General features: G+C 41.3%; 1 protein-coding gene and 1 pseudogene across 2 annotated transcripts; one reads left to right on the top strand and one right to left on the bottom strand.

The window, feature by feature from the left end:
- Positions 1–2,572: 2,572 nt before the first annotated feature.
- On the bottom strand, positions 2,573–9,103 carry LOC311118881 (COP9 signalosome complex subunit 3-like). Its single transcript, XM_084193644.1, has 12 exons — positions 8,699–9,103; positions 7,625–7,754; positions 7,247–7,359; positions 6,974–7,023; positions 5,732–5,824; positions 5,430–5,609; positions 4,264–4,404; positions 3,959–4,132; positions 3,550–3,636; positions 3,282–3,395; positions 3,069–3,149; positions 2,573–2,896 (listed from the first exon to the last, which is right to left on the bottom strand). The coding sequence occupies exons 1-12, from the start codon at positions 8,751–8,753 to the stop codon at positions 2,843–2,845; spliced, it is 1,272 nt and encodes a 423-aa protein (XP_084049770.1). The 5' UTR covers positions 8,754–9,103; the 3' UTR covers positions 2,573–2,842.
- Positions 9,104–10,169: 1,066 nt separating this feature from the next.
- Positions 10,170–22,568, top strand: LOC311118876 (5'(3')-deoxyribonucleotidase, mitochondrial-like; annotated as a pseudogene). Its single transcript has 5 exons — positions 10,170–10,356; positions 18,134–18,234; positions 18,875–18,917; positions 20,660–20,776; positions 22,435–22,568. The product of its transcript is annotated as a 5'(3')-deoxyribonucleotidase, mitochondrial-like (transcript).
- Positions 22,569–22,951: the final 383 nt, after the last annotated feature.

Below are 22,951 nucleotides of genomic sequence, written 5' to 3'. Positions count from 1 at the left end.
TGCAGAGGGGTCAAATACTTATTTCCCTCATTAAAATGCAAATCAATTTATAACATTTTTGACATGCGTTTTTCTGGATTATTTTGTTGTTATTCTGTCTCTCACTGTTCAAATAAACCTACCATAAAAATTATAGACTGATAATTTCTTTGTCAGTGGGCAAACGTACAAAATCAGCAGGGGATCAAATACTTTTTTCCCTCACTATATGCATCAAACTATGCGTAGATGGCTTGACAAAAATGGTAGCAGAAGGTGAATGTTGAATTTTTCCTACTTACAAAGCATGTAGAGGTCTGTAATTTTTATCATAGGTACACTTCAACTGTGAGACGGAATCTAAAACAAAACTCCAGAAAATCACATTGTATGATTTTTAAGTAATTAATTTGCATTTTATTGCATGACATAAGTATTTGATACATCAGAAAAGCAGAACTTAATATTTGGTACAGAAACCTTTGTTTGCAATTACAGAGATCATACGTTTCCTGTAGGTCTTGACCAGGTTTGCACACACTGCAGCAGGGATTTTGGCCCACTCCTCCATACAGACCTTCTTCAGATCCTTCAGGTTTCGGGGCTGTCGCTGGGCAATATGGACCATCAGCTCCCTCCAAAGATTTTCTTTTGGGTTCAGGTCTGGAGACTGGCTAGGCCACTCCAGGACCTTGAGATGCTTCTTATGGAGCCACTCCTTAGTTGCCCTGGCTGTGTGTTTCGGGTCGTTGTCATGCTGGAAGACCCAGCCATGACCCATCTTCAATGCTCTTACTGAGGGAAGGAGGTTGTTGGCCAAGATCTCGCGATACATGGCCCCATCCATCCTTCCCTCAATACGGTGCAGTCGTCCTGTCCCCTTTGCAGAAAAGCATCCCCAAAGAATGATGTTTCCACCGCCATGCTTCACGGTTGGAATGGTGTTCTTGGGGTTGTCCCCATCCTTCTTCTTCCTCCAAACACGGTGAGTGGAGTTTAGACCAAAAAGCTATATTTTTGTCTCATCAGACCACATGACCTTCTCCCATTCCTCCTCTGGATCATCCAGATGGTCATTGGCAAACTTCCTGCCGTGTAGTTCTGGGCTGATCCCTCACCTTCCTCATGATCATTGATGCCCCACGAGGTGAGATCTTGCATGGAGCCCCAGACCGAGGGTGATTGACCATCATCTTGAACTTCTTCCATTTTCTAATAATTGCTCCAACAGTTGTTGCCTTCTCACCAAGCTGCTTGCCTATTGTCCTGTAGCCCATCCCAGCCTTGTGCAGGTCTACAATGTAATCCCTGATGTCCTTACACAGCTCTCTGGTCTTGGCCATTGTGGAGAGGTTGGAGTCTGTTTGATTGAGTGTGTGGACAGGTGTCTTTTATAAAGGTAACGAGTTTAAACAGGTGCAGTTAATACAGGTAATGAGTGGAGAACAGGAGGGCTTCTTAAAGAAAAACTAACAGGTCTGTGAGAGCCGGAATTCTTACTGGTTGGTAGGTGATCAAATACTTATGTCATGCAATAAAATGCAAATTAATTACTTAAAAATCATACAATGTGATTTTCTGGATTTTTGTTTTAGATTCCGTCTCTCACAGTTGAAGTGTACCTATGATAAAAATTACAGACCTCTACATGCTTTGTAAGTAGGAAAACCTGCAAAATCGGCTGTGTATCAAATACTTGTTCTCCCCACTGTAAATGATTACGGATGACGAATATCCACTTTGTTAGATAAGACTAGTTAAATGTGCCCATTCCGGCATCCTATTCCCCACACGGTCTGCGTTCCATTGACCTCTTTACCGCATCTATTGGCTACAAAAAAAAGGTTTTTGGTCTTAATTTAAGGTTAAGCATAAGGTTAGCAGTGTGGTTAGGTTTAAAATCAGATTTTAATTAGAGAAATTGTAGAAATGGGCAGGGTTTAGCCATAATTATGACTTGGTGGCTGTGTTAACTACTGACAACCTTTTTATTTATGGCTGTAACGTTTCTGTGCAACAGATAAAATATGTATACTGTTCCATCTTTAAGTTGAGGCTTTGCAATTATACAATAAATCCTACATCTCTCGGTTCACATATGACAAACGACACACTGTACAAATACCTGAGCCATAAGTAGCACACAATGTCAGAAAACTAGGGTAAACAATGCTGACAAAACAGTAATGTGATGTGATCCATTTAATGCAAAATTGTGTCAATTTACTATTCCAACAGATTCAAAATCGCTAATCTTGAGTCCTTCCACATAACATAAATATTTATTCAGCTCAGTGCTCATCCCACCTGCAGTAAATGCAAACTACAGTACAACAAAGTACATGAGAGACCTCTAGGGGATGGAAAAAAACAGTGCACCAATTTTTTTAAAGCTGTACTCTCCTCTCTACATTTGGTCAAGGGCAGAAGTACAGCCTTGCTTTTGTTGTCAAATCTACATTTGATTTTACCCCCCAAAAAATGCTAGCTTGTCAAGGGAAATGACTGATCTTGAAAACAGGAGACTTAAGATTTCCTCAAATTTCGCATGTTAGCCTAGACGGAAATACCAAAGAAATGAACATGCAACAGATTATTTTTGAACAAATAAGTCCAGTTTTTATTATTATGGTTGTTAATGCAGCAGTGGCTCTTCCATCTGAACATTGATAAATAAAACACTGACAAAAAATGTTTTTGTTAAGGTTTCCTCAAGACACTGAAAGAAATAACCAAATTATCATTCCACACATTTATATTTTCCTTGACCAATGTCCATACTCAATAGAATGTTTTTCCTCTTTAAAAAAAGTAATCCAACAAGAACCTGAAGGGTGGCAGCGTTCTCCCCTGTCCATACCCCTCAGGAGTAACTTGATGTTTTGCTGCCGACATCGTCCTCCTGCGTTCCCATACTCTGAAACATACAGTGTGATACAAACCATTAGCAATCAATTCAATACTAACTAAGAAATATATATACATATAAAATAAAAACTATCAACAAATACTCAACCAACTGAATTGCAAACATAGTCCTCTTGGAAAACGTCTAGAGGAGCCTAAATAATGTAATTGTTGCTTCCTACCTTCTGAACAAACTGTGGGTTTACTGTTATTTCTTGATCCATGGACTTTAGTTTCTCATCCAGCTCTATACACTTCAGCATCTGTGAAGGACACAAAACTAGCCATTTACTTCACTAAAACAGTACCAAATGATAAGCAAATAATGACACTTCATTGCACCTCAATAGTAATTTCTATATAAGGATAGATAATCAATATTGACATTCTCTTACCTCTTGGTCAATTTTGTGAAGCATTGCGGGGTTGTTGTATTTCTCTGGGTTGTCATGGAAACAGACCATGCCATCCTTTTGGTTGATACTGGCATATATCTCACCATCTTCAATCTGTAAGGAACAGAAAAGGTAATTAATGGACGAATCAATGTTAGATCTAGTCTCAATTGAAGTGAAGGACATTTTCTTTCATACATTCAAAATTGAGTGTTCTCAGAGTACTGAGATAAAGCGTGTCTATTCTCCTGCGGTTGCATTGACTTACCATGTGCAAGACATACTTCTCCGCCTCCTGGGGCCCTGACAGCTGCACTCGACTTGCCATGTCTTGCAAGGACAGCGTCAGGAAAGTCTGCAAAGAAAGAAGGGTGGTCAGATACATTGCTTTTCTGACCATTTGCTTTAAATACTTTGTTTACATATTTACACCCTGGTAACAGGGTGAAGATGGGGACGAAGAAGGTAGATTTGAGGTGAAGGACAGGAAGTATATCTTGAAAATAGTTGAGGTAAGTGCAGATGGAGATATATTAGGAATGAGAATGGTGTATTGGGGGTAAACAAGGTTTTTGAGGTGAGCGAGGACTATTGATAGACATATTAGGAGGTATATGTGAGGAGAGGGGTCGTATTTGAGGCGAAGAAGATATGATCTGAAGGGGAAGGAAGTATACCTTTGTTAGCCTCTGGATGTTCTTCTTGTAGAGGGAGGACAGGCATTGCTTGACCAGCCCTGTGTTGTTGTCGCGTGTGAAGGTCTCACTGTGTTTATTCACCTGGGAGCGCAGTTCTGCTGGGTTGTTGGTGGCGTACACCTGTGCAAGCTCATGGTACGCGTTGCTGAGAGGCTGCAGAAACAAAAAGCAGTTGAATATATGTAATATGTATAGTATGAAGTACAACAGACAATTAAAAATGTAATAGCATGTAAAAGCCTTAATGATGTGAAATATGGCCCTTTTTGAGTCTTCATTCTCACCTTTATGAACCTCCCAACTATCTGTGACGTGTACTTGGGGAGCTGCTGCACTTTGCCATGGAGAATCAGAGAGACCAGGATGTACTTCTTATAGGCCTCCAACATGATGTGACTGACAGCCATGGCTGGAGTGGTTATTGCCTGGGGGAGAAGAGATCACAGAATGGAACTAGAGATGTAAACAAATAAAATGTTATTTGTCACATGCGCCGAATACAACAGGTGGAGACATTACCATGAAATGCTTACTTACAAGCCCTTAACCAACAATGCAGTTCAAGAAATAGAGTTTACTAAATAAAAGAAAGTTACAAATAAAATAAAAAGTAACACAAAATAACAATAACGAGGCTATATACAGGGGGTACCGGTACCGAGTCATGTGCGGGGATACAGGTTAGTCTGATCGTACCATGCCTCAAAGTGACCCCTGCGCCACTCCCCCGAGTGGCGCAGTGGTCTAAGGCACTGCATCGCAGTGCTAGCTGTGCCACTAGAGATCCTGGTTCGAATCCAGGCTCTGTCGTAGCCGGCCGTGACCGGGAGACCCATGGGGCGGCGCACAATTGGCCTAGCGTCGTCCAGGGTAGGGGAGGGAATGGCCGGCAGGGATGTTGGTAGAGCATGGCGTTTGCAACGCCAGGGTTGTGGGTTCGATTCCCGCGGGGGGCCAGTATGAAAAAAATTAAATCTGTATGCACTCACTAACTGTAAGTCGCTCTGGATAAGAGCGTCTGCTAAATGACGTAAATGTAATTTGTACATGTAGGTAGGGGTAAAGTGACTATGCATAGATAATAAACAGCGAGTAGCAGCAGCGTAAAAACAAAAAACAAGCTACTGCATTGTTGGGAAAGAGCTGCAAGTAAGCATTTCACTGTACTGATTACACCCGTTGTATCCTGTGCATGTGACAAATAAAATTTGATTTGATATGTCATTGCCGTAACAGATTAAATGTCAACTCAGTGTGTAGTGTACTTGACTACTGTATGCATACATAGTATCAAAATAGTAATTTAAAGGTCATTTCAAAATGGTATTACAATGAGCAAATGTTTTACTAGTAGTATGCTAAATCAATTCACTTTTGATAACAGGAACACTAGGTCACATCCGAAACAGCTTTAACACACACATTTGTAGGTTCTCAAATAAGCCAGTACCTGTTCATAAAAATACAGTGCTCTTTCAAAGTTCTTCAGACCCGTGTAGATCATGCCTCCGTAATAGTAGTAACATAGAAAGTGCTTTGCGTCGTAGGCGCCATTCTCCTTACAGATGTCCATCATATCAAGCTCAAGAAACGGGAGGACAGGCTTGAAGCACTTTGCTAACAAGCACAGCTGTGGATGTACACACAAAGTTGTTGAGGGGTCATTCATTCTTAGTCTCGCAGCCAAGCATCAATATATTTCAATAATCATATAAAGTCAAAGATCCTGTTGATATGAATCAGTTTACTCACCTGACACAGGTCTGCATGAACTGAGGTAAGTTGGTTTGTGTTGATTTGCATTTTGTCTATTGCCTGTTTTAGAATGCCGACACCCCTCAATGGCTGTGAAAGAAAGAGATGCATTAAACCATATGTAACAGAGATAAGAATGTGACGTAAGCTCACTCACACAGCTAGCTTGAAATGCCGCCAATAATGCCATCATATGTTCCTTTTCAGTGGCACAACTGGATAGTATGTTGTCAAGCAGGGCAATCATGTGTATTGGCAAGGTAGAGAGCCCCAGGTTTGAGGCGTGGTACGATCAGTTTACCCTGAGTTGTACTCAGAGAGGAAGGAAGCTAATACTGCTAAGCTAGCACATTTGGCTGGGCAGTATGACCAAAATATCATATCACTATATTTCTAATTTTTGACAGTATGGCAGTATTTTATGTTTCTGAATAACACACGTTTTTAAATATGTTTAATGATAGAAGGATTATTTTATTAGTCATGTGCACAGGGTTGCAGATGTATTTGCAGGGTACAGTTAAATTCTTAATTTTAAGTGTGTTTTTTTTGGCCTTTCTCCATTCTGAGGGTTTTATACTCAAACAAACTAGGACAAAACTGACAGTGAAGTAGTCCAATGTGTAGAACCTTTCATTTAATTCAGCACTATATCAAAATATCGTTATTGACATCATTGTAAAAACCAATACTGGTATGTGGAATCGAACCCACAACCCTGGCATTGCAAGCGCCATGCTCTACCAACTGAGCTACACAGGGCCCTACATATGGCTGTACATATGCCAAAACAAAGGTATTTTTCCATCCTATGGCTTGTTCGCCATTTTCTTTTTAAATAGTGAGCCAACATGTTTTTAGCACTTTTATTTCCATGATTGATCAAAACAAATTCTCATGCCTCTCTGCAGCAGATATATAAGTGAGCAATATGTTTGGAACATCGAATCAGAATACATAAAGAATCGCAATACATATTGCATCGGCACGTTAAGTATTGTGATAATATTGTATCGTGAGGTCCCTGGAAATTCCCAGCCCTATCCAATATGCATTCTCATGGGTTGGCTTTTTGTTTTTGAAATCATGTAGAGTAGTAATACCATAATCTGGGTCTTATCTTGTAAAAACATGAGTCATTTCTTTAAATAGACCATGTAAATGAGCGTTAATAGACAAGTAAGTTCATGCATTAGCTCTTCTGGTTTAAATGTTTTGCTCCCGTATGGCCGGTCTTACCTGTTTCCGTTCTACAAGGGCATTTGTCAACTGATGGCAGAGGCCGGCAACTGTGAAGAAAATAATAAAAGTAGTAAGTAGGGTTAACAGGTTCAATCAAGCTAAATTAATTTTGCCTTGAACATTTGACCTTGAACATTCTCCACATTCCTTAGAAATGACTCTTATAATTACAAGATGTTAACTTAACACCTTATGGAGTTAACCATTCCTCTGAAACTCAGTTGAATCAAAGGCTTCTAGAAACCAAAAGTCAGTTAAGTTTAGACTTACACGTGTCTGTTGCATATCGGATGTGCTCCCCATTGCAGGTACTGATGAAGAGCTGGACTTGGGAAAAGAGCGTCTCAAAGTCAGGGACGTTTGGCATGGAGAACTTCACAAACCTGTATGAAGGGAAAGTGAAAACTGGCAGTGAGTACACAAGAAAAAATGTGCCACAGTACATGAAAATAAAAAAATATTGTAGACAGGCACATCATTTAATTTGAACACAAGGGGTAGACACCTTGATCTGTGTGATATACTTTTCTGAGTCATGAGCCCCGAATGCACAGGTACAGTAAGCAGAAAATGACTCAAAGTCATAGCCTAGATCAGTGATTTACTTATAATCATTGATCGGGGATTAAAGTAGAGCAGGCTACTCACAGCACAGCCAGGACGCCCAGGGAGTGCTCCTGGATGTCCAAGGCCCCCAGTACAGTGTCCAGATGGGACAGGTTCTTGGCCAACAGCTCCCCGCTCTTGTTGATCAGTTCACACAGCTGTGTCATCTGACCTGAGAAGCAACAGTAAAGACAATTGGTAAACAAACAATGCAGCACTTGATAGTCAAGCTATTACAGCTGGTTGAAGAGAAGTCCAAATCAAGAAACAGTTCATGTGTTGTGTATGTTGAGTCTATAACCTAAATATAACCTTCTCCCATTTTTAGATGGATACCCTAACCCAAACATTAATGTACAGACCCAGTTTACACCCATCTAACCCAGAGATGAAAGCGTATGTCAGTCATTACTAAATATTTAATTATGTTGCTCCCATATAATGCTTATTTCTAACGATATTGTAATACAGGCTATAAAAACTCTGTACCAACAAACTAACCAGAATGTCAACAGAATACACCTGCATATGTAAATGATAATAAGTAATCTTAATAAAGATAGAATATTGGGTGCCACTAAGAACATTGAGCATGTTTTTATAACGAAACGCGGTCCAGCTGCATAGTTCACATTCTTTGCAGTTACTGTAAAATATATCGGCCGGTCAAGTGTCCTGTCAAGGCCTGCACTGGGTACATTAGCTATGGAAGCAACGCATATTGCGTTACAGATGGGACTGTCGACCAATAACATTTGACAATGGCGCTCTGCAACCAATCGCGCTTACTTAGGGCGGAACTACCGGTTAGCATTTCACTGAAATGTTTTTCTCGAACAAAAACAAAGTTTTATTTTAAAACACGTATTCGTTTACTGTGTTGTTATTGGTACGCTTCAGTGTCACGGGGTAAAAATACATCTTCCTGAACTACTTTTTTGAGGCCTCGTTCCCCAAAACAATCAATTTAGGGCTGTGTTTACATGATAAAGCAAAAAGGAGGATCTAGCTATCCAGTTTGGCTAGCTAGCTATGCATGCTATCAGCAAAGCATTGCTTAGCATTGGCTAATAGTTCCAGCTCGTCTGAGAACTAAAACATGTTTAATGTCCATACCTTGAGCTGAGAGCTGCCGCACATTGTTCACGAACTGCTCCAAGGCTGAAGCCATTATTATATATGTCCAAAGTGGTAGCAATTCAGACTGTTTTTCATTCAAATGTCAGAAACAACTCCGTCCGGGCTGAGACAGGGGGCCACACAGCCGCCACTGAGAGAAAAGTATCGTAAGAACAGACGGGATCCAACGAGATTTACGGTTGGAACTTCAGGCTCTTAAATGGATAGGCACCCAGTTTAGCTAAACGCAAAATATTAATTTATCGGAAACCTTGTTATTGCTGATTGCTACCATTTATTTCCACCCTTTCTCGAAACGTAACCCCCCTGAACACATCTTGTGATTGTTGTTATTTGCTATCAATAATTTGTGTAATTGGGACTTTGGCTCCCTGTGCTATCACTTTAAGAAGAATCACAGCCTAGTAAACACAACTGGGGAGGAAGTGTAGTTCTTCAACTGGAGGCACACACAGCTTGATTGTCTGTGCAAACTGCTACAGTAAGTGTATATTTTCTTGTTGATATGAAAGAAAATAGGCATATCAGCATGTGTTTTGAAAACAGGTTTGAAAGCAATGATTATTGAGGTTTCTAAATGTTAAAACACAGCGTCCGGATTGTAGTTCACATGGAGCCAACCTTGGGTGAATGTAACTGCTGAAAACCCTACGTACGGAGAATAAGTGTTCCCCAGAGCTGACTGATCCCTCCCTTCACTGTTCTTTTGCTCATCCTACTGCATGGATGCTGTCAGGCTCTTTTGGTGTAAAATGTTCATGTTGATATGCTAATATTGAATGTTGTTGATGTTTACCCTTTCAGACTCCATGGTACAAGTTTGCCTCTGGATTTTTAAACCCCACTGAGAGAGAAACTGAGGCCATGTGCGACATCTTGTTTCACAACATTGTCTTTGACTGCAAGATGTAGGCAGGCTTCACATTTTGGGGGATTTTGTACAGTAGGTGACACTTCTGGGAGCATTTGTACCAAATTGTACAGCTGCTGTGCGGCTGACAAGGGTTGCGACACTAATAGCTGTACAACCAGTCCATACTGATAGTCGTAAACAAGTCCAAATACAGTGCTGAAAAGCATAATCAACATAGTGCTTACTTTAGCTAGCTTGCTGGCTAATGCTATGCAGCACAAATGCCAAAGTCAGACCAATTGCAATAAAGGTTAAAACCAGAAAATGTATATTTGACAGTGTCAATTAGTTAATTGCATTAGCAACGAATCAATGTCCCACATTTTTATTTATTTAAATGGAACCCTATTAGGAATAACACATTGAAGTTCTGGACTTTTGAACACATCTCAAGCCTCGTGAAGCCATTGTTCGATCACAGACAGAAATTAGCGAGGCAAGTAAATAATGTAATTACTGCCTAGGATAATTTTACGCCTATTTGGCAGAGAGATAACTTTTCTTAATGACCAGTTCAAGTGTATTTCCGCGAAGATGTCTTCTTCCTCTGGTAAGAAACTTCGGGTTCTGGTGAACATGGACGGGGTCATTGCAGACTTCGAATGGGGATTCCTGAAAAGAATACCGGGCCAGGTACCCCAATGAACCGTACATCACCCTGGAAGACAGACAAGGATTCTGGGTGTTATCTCAGTATGGGAACTTGAGGAGTGATCTGTGTGTAAGTAGTTCTGAACTGTCCATTATGTCTGAGAAAACAGGAAAAATCCATACAGTTAATTGTATTGTGTTATGTCTAATTTCTTTGAATCAGAAGTCCAAAAGGTTGCAAGAGCAGCAGCTGTCAGTGCATTTCATTCTGTAAATGCCACAGTCACAAACAGATATATTTCTAACAAACCATACTCACATGGTGGCCTAGTCATAGCAAGCATTCACTGGATAATGATGTCTCCCATAAGGGTCATTCCAATTGATTTTAATCACTTTTTGACCGCACCCCTTATGATTTGAACTAAACTTTCCATACATATTTACCCATGGTAGAAGTGGTGAGAAAGTGACTTTTAGGACCAAACTGCCAAAAAATGTACGGTGTCTTCAAAAAATATTCATGCACCTTCACTTATTCCACATTTTGTTGTGTTACAGCCTGAATTCAAAATGGATTAAATATTATTTTCTCACCCATCTACACACAATATCCCACAATGACAAAGTGAAAACATTTAATCCACAAGAAATTACAGCAAATTTATTCAAAATGACACAGAAAAGTAATTTACATAAGTATTCATTCTCCTGAGTCAATACTTTGTAGAAGCACCTTTGGAGGAGATTACAGCTTTGAGTTGTCTTGGGTATGTCTATCAGGTTTGCACATAGTGTTTTGGGGATTTTCTCCAGTTCTTCCTTGCAGATTTTCTCAAGGTCTGTTAAGTTAGATGGGGAGTGGCGGTGAACAGTAATCTTCAAGTCTTTCCACAGATTTTCAATGGGACTCAAGTCTGGGCTTTGGCTGGCCCACTCAAGGACTTTCACATTCTTGTTCTGAAGCCATTCCAGCGTTGCTTTGGCTGTATGCTTGGGTCTTTGTCCTGTTGGAACGTAAATCTTCACCCCAGTCTAAGATCATTTGTACTCTGAAGCTGGTTCTCATCAAGGATTTGCCTGTATTTGGCTCCATTCATTGTTCCCTCTATCCTTACCAGTCTCCCAGTCCCTGCCGCTGAAAAGCATCCCCATAGCATGATGCTGCCACCACCATGCTTCATGGTAGGGGTGGTGTTAGACGGGTGATGAGCTGTGCCTGGTATTCTCCAGACATTTATTTTAGATTTTTAGTCATTTATCAGATGCTCTTATCCAGACTATACTTAGTGCATACATTTTCATACTGGCGCCCCGTGGGAATCGAACCCACAACCCTGGCGTTGCAAACGCCATGCTCTACCAACTGAGCTACACGGGACATAGCGCTATGCATTCAATTTTTGTCTCATCAGACCACAGAATATTTTGCCTTATGCTCTCAGTCTTTCACGTGCCTTTTTGTAAACTCCAGGTGTGCTGTCATGTGCCTTTTTCTCAGGAGTGTCTTCCGTCTGGCCACTCTCCCATAAAGCCCAGATTGGTGAAGTGCAGTAGAGACTGTTGTCCTTCTGGCACATTCTCCCATCTCAGCCAAGGAACTCTGTAGTTCTGTCAGAGTGACCACTGGGTTCTTGGTCACCTCCCTGACCAAGGTCCTTCTTGACCGGATGCTCAGTTTGGTCGGATGGCCAGCTCAAGGCAGAGTCTGAGTAGTTCCATATTTTTTAGATTTCCCAATGATGGAGACCACTGCGCTCTTAGGAACTTTCAGCACTCTAGAAATTATTTTATACTCTTCCCCAGATATACAGTACAAGTCAAAAGTTTGGACACAACTACTCATTCAAGGGTTTTTCTTAATTTGTACTATTTTGTACATTGTAGAATAATAGTAAAGAAATCGAAACTATGAAATACCATATGGAATCATGTAGTAACCAAAAAAGTGTTAAACAAATCAAAATATATTTTATATTTGAGATTCTTCAAATAGCCACCCTTTGCCTTGATGACAGCTTTGCACACTCTTGGCATTCTCTCAACCAGCTTCACCTGGAATGCTTTTCCAACAGTCTTGAAGGAGTTCCCACATATGCTGGGCACTTGTTGGCTGCTTTTCCTTCACTCTGCCGTCCGACTCATTACAAACTATCTCAATTGGGTTGAGGTCGAGGGATTGTGGAGGCCAGGTCATCTGATGAAGCACTCCATCACTCTTCTTCTTGGCAAAATAGCCCTTACACAGCCTGGATGTGTGTTGGGTGATTGTCCTGTGGAAAAACAAATTATTGTCCCACTAAGCCCAAACCAGGTGGGATGGCGTATCGCTGCATAATGCTGTGGTAGCCATGCTGGTTAAGTGTGCCTTGAATTCTAAATAAATCACAGACAGTGTCACCAGCAAAGCACCCCCACACCATAACACCTCCTCCTCCATGCTTTAAGGTGGGAACTACACATGCGGAGATCATCCGTTAACCCACACCGCGTCTCACAAAGACACGGTGGTTTGAACCAAAAATCTCAAATTTGGACTCCAGACCAAAGGACACATTTCCACCTGTCTAATGTCCATTGCTCGTGTTTCTTGGCCCAAGCAGGTCTCTTCATCTTATTGGTGTCCTTTAGTAGTGGTTTCTTTGCAGCAATTCGACCATGAAGGCCTGATTCACACAGTCCTCTCTGAACAGTTGATATTGAGATGTGTCTGTTACTTGAACTATGTGAATCATTTATTTGGGCTGCAATTTCTGAGGCTGGTAACTCCAATGAACTTATCCTCTGCAGCAGAGGTAACTCTGGGTCTTCCTTTCCTGTGGCGGTCCTCATGAGAGCCAGTTTCATCATAGCGCTTGATGGTTTTTGCGACTGCACTTGCAGAAACCTTCAATTTTCCGGATTGACTGACCTTCATGTCTTAAAATAATGATGAACTGTCGTTTCTCTTTGCTTATTTGAGCTGTTCTTGCCATAATATGAACTTGGTCTTTTACCAAATAGGGCTATCTTCTGTATACCCCCCCTACCTTGTCACAACACAACTGATTGCCTCAAACGCATTAAGAAGGAAATAGCATCTCCTGGCTTCCACGCATAGCCTACAAGCCACTGATGCAGACCTTTGGAACATCTACATTTTAGTCTAATAAATCCATGTAATATAGCCTACACCATGACAATAAATCCATTATTTATTTTAGACAGGTCTAAAGAAACATGATATGAAGAAAATGTAGCCTATTTCAGAAGAACAGAATAGCATACTCTGAGTTGTCCTTATGTTAGATCCTGATCTGGCTATGACATATGGCTGTGGGCTACACTAGTTCACAGCCTACAAGTGAAGACAGACACATCAGGGACGCAACTGCGTGTGTCCTTATCCAATTCCGAGGCGCATATTGAAGATATTGGAAGAACTGTCCACATTTACTTTTCGTCAGCCAACAAAGATGAGTAGGCCTAATGAACAGCAAAAGCACTAGCCTATGTCAATCTACTATCCCCCATAGTACAAAAGTTGAGCTATTCAATTCTGTGCGATAAATATTCCAAACATGGTCTCGGACACTTGTGGGATGCAATAGATCCCAAATGAATACAACCACTAGCATCAAAAAACCTGTTTTAAGCAAACAGCCTGATGCAACAGATGAGAACGTTTAGCTTAAAATGTTGATACACTATTAGGCAGCAATGCGCACACGGCACTATAAGTGCGAATGTTCCATTAGCAGGAAGACACCATTCTCAAAAGTGACCACAAATGTGATTATGCATGTAATGCTTTTATTATAAAGGTTAATTTTTCTGGTGAATGTTATCTTCCCCAAACTTGAAACTCACGCGCTGGTTATGTACAGTTGAAGTCGGAAGTTTACATACACTTAGGTTGGGGTCATTAAAACTCTTTTTTCAACCACTCCACACATTTCTTGTTAACAAACTATAGTTTTGGCAAGTCGGTTAGGACATCTACTTTGTGCATGACACAAGTAATTTTTCCAACAATTGTTTACATACAGATTATTTCACTTATAATTCACTGTATCACAATTCCAGTGGGTCAGAAGTTTACATACACTAAGTTGACTGTGCCTTTAAACAGGTTGGAAAATTCCAGAAAATGATGTCATGGCTTTAGAAGCTTCTGATAGGCTAATTGACATCATTTGAGTAAATTGGAGGTGTACCTGTGGATATATTTCAAGGCCTACCTTTAAACTCAGTGCCTCGTTGCTTGACATCATGGGAAAATCAAAAGAAATCAGCCAAGACCTCAGAAAGAAAATTGTAGACCTCCACAAGTCTGGTTCATCCTTGGGAGCAATTTCCAAACGCCTGAAGATACCACGTTTATCTGTACAAACAATAGTATGCAAGTATAAACACCATGGGACCATGCAGCCATCATACCGCTTGTCACGACTTCCGCCGAGGCTGCCTCTCCTCCTTGTTCGGGCAGGCTTCAGCGTTTGTCGTCGCCGTCCCAATCATCATCACAATTGTCTTGTCAATCACACACACCTGGTTCTATTCCCCTAATTAGTCTGTGTATAAGTGTTCCCTCTGCCCCCTTGTCCTTGTGGGTGATTGTTTATTTGTGGAGGTTAGTGTAGCTCGGTGGAGCTCGTGTATTGTGTATCGACAGGAGTATTTTTCCCGTATGCCTTGTATTTTCCAGTGCGCCTGTTTTGTGCCCTGGAGTGTGTTTGACGCATTTCTGCGTAAACCTGTATTTTGCGGTTTAAAGCCTGTTATTCTGTGATTTACCCTCCTGCGCCTGACTCCTTCATCACCACCTCATCACACCGCTCAGGAAGGAGATGTGTTCTGTCTCCTAGAAATGAACGTACTTTGGTGCGAAAAGTGCTAATCAATCCCAGAACAACAGCAAAGGACCTTGTGAAGATGCTGGAGGAAACAGGTACAAAAGTATCTATATCCACAGTAAAACGAGTCCTATATCGACATAACCTGAAAGGCGTTCAGCAAGGAAGAAGCCACTGCTCCAAAACCGCCATAAAAAAGCCAGAGTACGGTTTGCAACTGCACATGGGGACAAAGATCATACTTTTTGGAGAAATGTCCTCTGGTCTGATGAAACAAAAATAGAACTGTTTGGCCATAATGACCATCGTTATGTTTGGAGGAAAAAGGGGGCTGCTTGCAAGACGAAGAACACCATCCCAACCGTGAAGCACGGGGGTAGCAGCATCATGCCTTGGGGGTGCTTTGCTGCAGGAGGGACTGGTGCACTTCACAAAATAGATGCCATCATGAGGAAGGAAAATGATGTGGATATATTGAAGCAACATCTCAAGACATCAGTCAGGAAGTTAAAGCTTGGTCACAAATGATTCTTCCAAATGGAGAATGACCCCAAGCATACTTCCAAAGTTGTGGCAAAATGGCTTTAGGACAACAAAGTCAAGGTATTGGTGGCCATTACAAAGCCCTGACCTCAATCCTATAGAAAATGTGTGGGCAGAAGTGATAAAGCGTGTGCGAGCAAGGAGGCCTACAAACCTGACTCAGTTACACCAGCTCTGTCAGGAGGAATTGGCCAAAATTCACCCAACTTATTGTGTCAAGCTTGTGGAAGGCTACCCGAAGTTTGACCCAAGTTAAACAATTTAAAGGCAATGCTACCAAATACTAATTGAGTGTATGTAAACTTCTGACCCACTGGGAATGTGATGAAAGAAATAAAAGCTTAAATAAATAATTCTCTCTACTATTATTCTGACATTTCACATTCTTAAAATAAAGTTTTGATCCTAACTGACCTAAGACAGGGAATTTTTTACTAGGATTAAATGACAGTTATTGTGAAAAACTGAGTTTAAATGTATTTGGCTAAGGTGTATGTAAACCTCCGACTTCAACTCTAAGCCAGTTAGGCTCAACACCTGTTGTAAAGTGGATGAATGTGCTTCATTTTAAGAAGTTATTTGGCCACTTTAGTTGTGATACAAACCTTATCAAAACATTTAGGCCTATGGGTTAGACTACATGAGGTGTGCGACTATGATTTGAAAAAGTCACAAAAAAAAGAATGCGCTGTTTATTTAAGTGTTTGATTAGACTTTCGATTACATTTGCAATGATGTCAGAGTCATTAGAGGGACAATAGAGTGCTGAGCACCAAGCAGTTAGCAAGTTTGGTAGGCTACTAATGACCATCAGCAGCATCAGAGCTTGGAGAAGCCTAATCACCGTAACAACTCTAGTTGTAGTGACATCTCAAGGATGATCAAAGGAAATTGGATGCAGCTGTTGGTGTTTATTATTATGATCCCATTATGCAAGGTTTCCTATGGAAGATTGACAGTATAATTTAAAACAACTGATATTCCCATTTAAATTAACATTCTCTGATGTGTGGACCTCCAACCATCTTTGTGCTACCATTTGTAAATTGAAATTACAATTGTAGTAAATTTAGCAGCCAAAACCTGACACCGACCCTGTATTCAAGAGCATACTGTGTCTCAACCGATGGCAGGCACAACACAAACACCTCAGATGATGTAAAATATTGTCTAAGCTACAACATATATGAAAAATAAATAATTTATGTTAAAGGTAAAATTAAGACGTAATAAAAATAAATACCCCATAGTCCAATGAAGCCGTTTTTATCTCAATATCAAATCATTTCTGGGTAACAATTAAGTACCTTACTGTGATTGTTTTCAATTAAAATTGTCAAAAAGAAACAACAATAGATTCTTTGCAAAGAGCAATCTTTCAAGCAAGAATTTCGCTAGGACTGTCTGGGAGTGGTCTGAGTTGGGAGAGGGAAACTGAAAACTAACTGATATTGGCAGAGAGGTTTGGAACTCTTTCTTATTGGTCTATTAACCAATTTACCGCTTGGTTATATCACCAGGCAGGGCTGACATTTTAGGCAGTCTTTTCAAACAGCTCTTACACTAAAACGGCATTATAATTTTCACAGTTTCACAGTGTTATTCCAACTTCATTGTGTGGAAGTATATATAGTTGATGTCGGAAATTTACATACACCTTAGCCAAATACATTTAAACACTCAGTTTTTCACAATTCCTGACATTTAATCCTAGTAAAAATGCCCTGTCTTAGGTCAGTTAGGATCAACACTTTTAAGAATGTGAAATGTCAGAATAATAGTAAATTGTGAAGTGCACCAGTCCCTCCTGCAGCAAAGCACCCCCAAGGCATGATGCTGCTACCCCCGTGCTTCACGGTTGGGATGGTGTTTTTCGGCTTGCAAGGGACCCCCTTTTTCCTCCAAACATAACGACTTCCGACATCAACTGTATAAAACACGAAAATCACATTTTTGACTGCACTGGGCCTTTAAATGATATCAAACTAAACTGTGTATCTTTTCCAGTGATGAAGACATGGATGTCTCATGGCAGGGTGGGGTATGCAAAATGGGTCAACTTTGAGCCCCTCTATCTCCTAAATGTTTTGGCACTCTGGTCCAAAAAGTTACTTTCTAACCACTTCTACCAGGGTCAAATATAAATGATGTAAATGTAAATGTAAATATGTATAGAAAGTTTTGTTCAAATCGAAAGGGGTGTTGACCCATAACCCTTTTATTGTTTAATTATGTCAAACATAAAGGAAGACTTTGGACAGGTGGAATATTAGAGTATGCCAATGTGGCTCAGTTGGTAGAGGATGGCGCTTGCAACGACAGGGTTGTGGGTTCATTTCCCATGCGGATCAGTACGGGAAAGTATGAAAATGTATGCACTCACTACTGTAAGTTGCTCTGGATAAGAGTATCTGCTAAATGACTAAAATGTCATGCCATGCATCTAGGTCCTCTGTGTCTGCTATAAATTAAACCACACACAATCTATAAAAGGTTGTGTATGATAAACAGAGGCTATATTTACTGTAGGAAAAGGCCATCAGCATTTGGAAGTCAAATAACTTCTTTATAGAGCTGGAGCTTCTTCCTGGAGGAGTGCAGGCTGTCAAGGAGATGGCTAAGATGGAGAAGTAAGTTTGAACCATATATGTTCATTCAAACCATTTCTGAACAGTACCATAGCTTATGATATGTTCTTTAACATATTCACATTCATTTCAAAGACACTTAAGTCAACTGTTCAAAGAGAAGGAATTGCTGTTTATGTTCCCAAAGTGCTTTAAAATGTTTTGACCCACAGTGCATCCTCACCTAGAGACTGTTTGCCACTTAGTAGTCACCCTTAGGCTATATTCATGTTCAACAAATAGGGTGGAGAAAGCAGGCAGGTGGCCCTAGAGTAGCATACTTAACCCTCTGAGGAAGGGAAAGTCATGTCATAGTGTGCTCTGCTGTATGTCTTTGCTATGCGTTGTTTGCATTGCTAAAATGTCACCATGCTTCGTTTTCCCAGAAATACTGTAGGCACTATGTCTTTATACCCTTTGTTAGTGTTTCATTTTGGCCTAACTTATGTGAACAACCATATAGCAGTTAACCTCAAGAGCAATTGTCCTCAATCAACAATAAATTCACAGGTCTCTCTGTTCCAATATTAGCCAATATTCTCATGTTAGGACATCTTCTTTGCTCACCTTTCAAAAACTGTATGTTGTTGAAAGTTTACATTGAAAACAAACTAACCCAGTTGTTTTCTTCTCTGTTTTCCAGCACAGATGTTTTTATTTGCACCAGCCCTGTAAAACATTATACAGTGGGGAAAAAAAGTATTTAGTCAGCCACCAATTGTGCAAGTTCTCCCACTTAAAAAGATGAGAAAGGCCTGTAATTTTCATCATAGGTACACGTCAACTATGACAGACAAATTGAGAAAAAAAATCCAGAAAATCACATTGTAGGATTTTTTATGAATTTATTTGCAAATTATGGTGGAAAATAAGTATTTGGTCACCCACAAACAAGCAAGATTTCTGGCTCTCACAGACCTGTAACTTCTTCTTTAAGAGGCTCCTCTGTCCTCCACTCGTTACCTGTATTAAGGGCACCTGTTTGAACTTGTTATCAGTATAAAAGACACCTGTCCACAACCTCAAACAGTCACACTCCAAACTCCACTATGGCCAAGACCAAAGAGCTGTCAAAGGACACCAGAAACAAAATTGTAGACCTGCACCAGGCTGGGAAGACTGAATCTGCAATAGGTAAGCAGCTTGGTTTGAAGAAATCAACTGTGGGAGCAATTATTAGGAAATGGAAGACATACAAGACCACTTATAATCTCCCTCGATCTGGGAGATCGCAAGATCTCACCCCGTGGGGTCAAAATGATCACAAGAACGGTGAGCAAAAATCCCAGAACCACACGGGGGGACCTAGTGAATGACCTGCAGAGAGCTGGGACCAAAGTAACAAAGCCTACCATCAGTAACACACTACGCCGCCAGGGACTCAAATCCTGCTGTGCAGACGTGTCCACCTGCTTAAGCCAGTACATGTCCAGGCCCATCTGAAGTTTGCTAGAGTGCATTTGGATGATCCAGAAGAGGATTGGGAGAATGTCATATGGTCAGATGAAACCAAAATATAACTTTTTGGTAAAAACTCAACTCGTCGTGTTTGGAGGACAAAGAATGCTGAGTTGCATCCAAAGAACACCATACCTACTGTGAAGCATGGGGGTGGAAACATCATTCTTTGGGGCTGTTTTTCTGCAAAGGGACCAGGACGACTGATCCGTGTAAAGGAAAGAATGAATGGGGCCATGTATCGTTAGATTTTGAGTGAAAACCTCCTTCCATCAGCAAGGGCATTGAAGATGAAACGTGGCTGGGTCTTTCAGCATGACAATGATCCCAAACACACCGCCCGGGCAACGAAGGAGTGGCTTCGTAAGAAGCATTTCAAGGTCCTGGAGTGGCCTAGCCAGTCTCCAGATCTCAACCCCATAGAAAATCTTTGGAGGGAGTTGAAAGTCCGTGTTGCCCAGCGACAGCCCCAAAACATCACTGCTCTAGAGGAGATCTGCATGGAGGAATGGGCCAAAATACCAGCAACAGTGTGTGAAAACCTTGTGAAGACTTACAGAAAACGTTTGACCTGTGTCATTGCCAACAAAGGGTATATAACAAAGTATTGAGAAACTTTTGTTATTGACCAAATACTTATTTTCCACCATCATTTGCAAATAAATTCATAAAAAATCCTACAATGTGATTTTCTGGATTTTTTTCCCTCATTTTGTCTGTCATAGTTGACGTGTACCTATGATGAAAATTACAGGCCTCTCTCATCTTTTTAAGTGGGAGAACTTGCACAATTGGTGGCTGACTAAATACTTTTTTCCCCCACTGTATACACTGCCCATATGAGAAGGTAAGGTCGGAGTCAAGACAGAAATCCTGTAGGCTGGAGGCAGAGTGGTTCTTGTGTTACCTCTTTCTAACAATATGTCTGGTCTTTGCACTCTCCCTGGTGCGTGCATGCATGCGTGTTCAGTATGCCTGGATATAGAAAAGCACCTGGGCTATGACTTCTTGGAGCAGATCATCCTGACCAGAGACAAGACCGTGGTGACTGGGGACATCCTCATAGATGACAAGCCAGACATCCTAGGTGAGTTGAGTGTTTGTAGCAAAGCTGGAAAACTGTGTGTGTCTAAATGTATGTGCGTGCATTTATGTGATGGTGCCATATGCATGCTACTTTGTCATACATGTACAGTGACTTCGGAAAGTATTGAGACCCCTTGACTTTTTCCACATTTTGTTACGTTACAGCCTTATTCTAAATTTTTGCACATTTAATAAAAATAAAAAACTGAAATACCTTATTTAAATAAGTATTCAGACCCTTTGCTATGAGACTCGAAAGTGAGCATCCTGTTTGTTTCTACAACTTGATTGGAGTCCACCTGTGGTAAATTCAATTGATTGGACATGATTTGGAAAGGCACACACCTGTCTATATAAGGTCCAACTGTTGACAGTGCATGTCTGAGCAAAAACCAAGCCATGAGGTCGAAGGAATTGTCCGTAGAGCTCCTAGACAGGATTGTGTTGAGGCACAGATCTGGGGAAGGGTACCAAAACATTTCTGCAGCATTGAAGGTCCCCAAGAACACAGTGGTCTCCATCATTCTTAAATGGAAGACGTTTGGAACCACCAAGACTCTTCCTAGAGGTGGCCGCCCAGCCAAACTGAGCAATCGGGGGAGAAGGGCCTTGGTCAGGGAGGTGACAAAGAACCCGTTGGTCACTCTGACAGAGCTCTAGAGTTCCTCTGTGGAGATCCAGAAGAACAACCATCTCTGCAGCACTCCACCATTTAGGCCTTTATGGTAGAGTGACCAGACGGAAGCCACTCCTCAGTAAAAGGCACATGACAGGCCGCTTTGAGTTTGCCAAAAGGCACCTAAAGACACTCGGACCATGAGAAACAAGATTCTGTGGTCTGATGAAACCAAGATTGAACTCTTTGGCCTGAATGCCAAGCGTCACATCTAGAGGAAACCTGGCACCATCATGCTGTGGGGATGTTTTTCAGGGGCAGGGACTGGGAGACTAGTCAGGATCGAGGCAAAGATGAACGGAGCAAAGTACAGAGAGATCCTTGGTGAAAACCTTCTCCAGAGTGCTCAGGACCTCAGACTGGGGCGAAGGTTGACCTTCCAACAAGACAATGACCCTAAGCACACAGCCAATACAATGCAGGAGTGGCTTTGGGACGAGTCTCTGAATGTCCTTGAGGGGCCCAGCCAGAGCCCGGACTTGAACTCGATCGAACATCTCTGGAGATACCTGAAAATAGCTGTGCAGCGACGCTCCCCATCCAACCTGACAGAGCTTGAGAGGATTTGCAGAGAAGAATGGGAGAAACTTCCCAAATACAGGTGTGCCAAGCTTCATACCCAAGACTCGCGGCTGTAATCGCTGCCAAAGGTGCTTCAACAAAGTACTGAGTAAAGGGTCTGAATACTTGTGTAAATGTGATTTTTCAGTTTATTTTTTATTTGTAATACATTTGCAAAAATTTCTAAAAACCAGTTTTTGCTTTGTCATTATGGGGTATTGTGTGTAGATTAATGAGGGGAAAAAACAATTTAATCCATTTTAGAATAAGGCTGTAACGTAACAACATTTGGAAAAAGTCAAGGGGTCTGAATACTTTCTGAATGCACTGTATATTAAAACATTTTTGGGGTAGTTAGTATTTCAGACCGTTAGATTATTTGACAAGCATTATATGACCTTTGTGATGTGCCTCTGTTGCAGGTGTAGAGCCTAACCCAACCTGGGAGCACATCCTGTTCACTGCCTGCCACAACAAACACATATCCTCCAGCCACCGCCGCCTGCTCTCCTGGGCCGACGACTGGAGGGCCATCCTGGAGAGCAAGAGGCAGTGAACCTCCCTTATGCACACACCAACCTCCCCTTCTCCACCCTGATTACCTACACTGTATTGGGGTTTAACTGCTATAGTGAATAGCTCCACTAATACACCACAGTGCATCTCCAACTTGTAGTTAAGTGATCTATTTATTTTGCCAATGTCAGAGTATGAATCTGTTTGACCACTAGGGGGCACACATACACTGCAGCATGAGGTAGAAATTATGGGTGTGCCGACTCGTTATACTCGTAATCGGATTTACTTGTGATCGGGAAACCCGGAAGTGGCCTTTAAACGCTGGTAAAGCCTATACCTCAAGGGCGTGTTACTGCGCGTTCACGCAAGAGTGCATGTTCTGCTCCTTCATTCATACACACGTTGTTAAATGACCCCGAC

Source organism: Coregonus lavaretus (assembly GCF_964263955.1).
Source record: "Coregonus lavaretus genome assembly, contig: HAP1_SCAFFOLD_383, whole genome shotgun sequence".
NCBI lineage: Eukaryota > Metazoa > Chordata > Actinopteri > Salmoniformes > Salmonidae > Coregonus > Coregonus lavaretus.
Note: the sequence above shows the minus strand (reverse complement) of the source record. Positions and strands in the feature narration are given on the sequence as shown.

What these genes read in the sequence shown, in the direction of transcription:
- LOC311118881 (XM_084193644.1), bottom strand. Translation starts at nt 8,753, where the DNA reads ATGGCTTCAGCCTTGGAGCAGTTCGTGAACAATGTGCGGCAGCTCTCA. An exon ending in ACATCCAGAGGCTAACAAAG is followed by an intron (nt 3,637 to 3,958) that starts GTATACTTCCTT and finishes CTTTCTTTGCAG; the next exon opens with ACTTTCCTGACGCTGTCCTT. An exon ending in AGAAGTATGTCTTGCACATG is followed by an intron (nt 3,396 to 3,549) that starts GTAAGTCAATGC and finishes TGTTCCTTACAG; the next exon opens with ATTGAAGATGGTGAGATATA.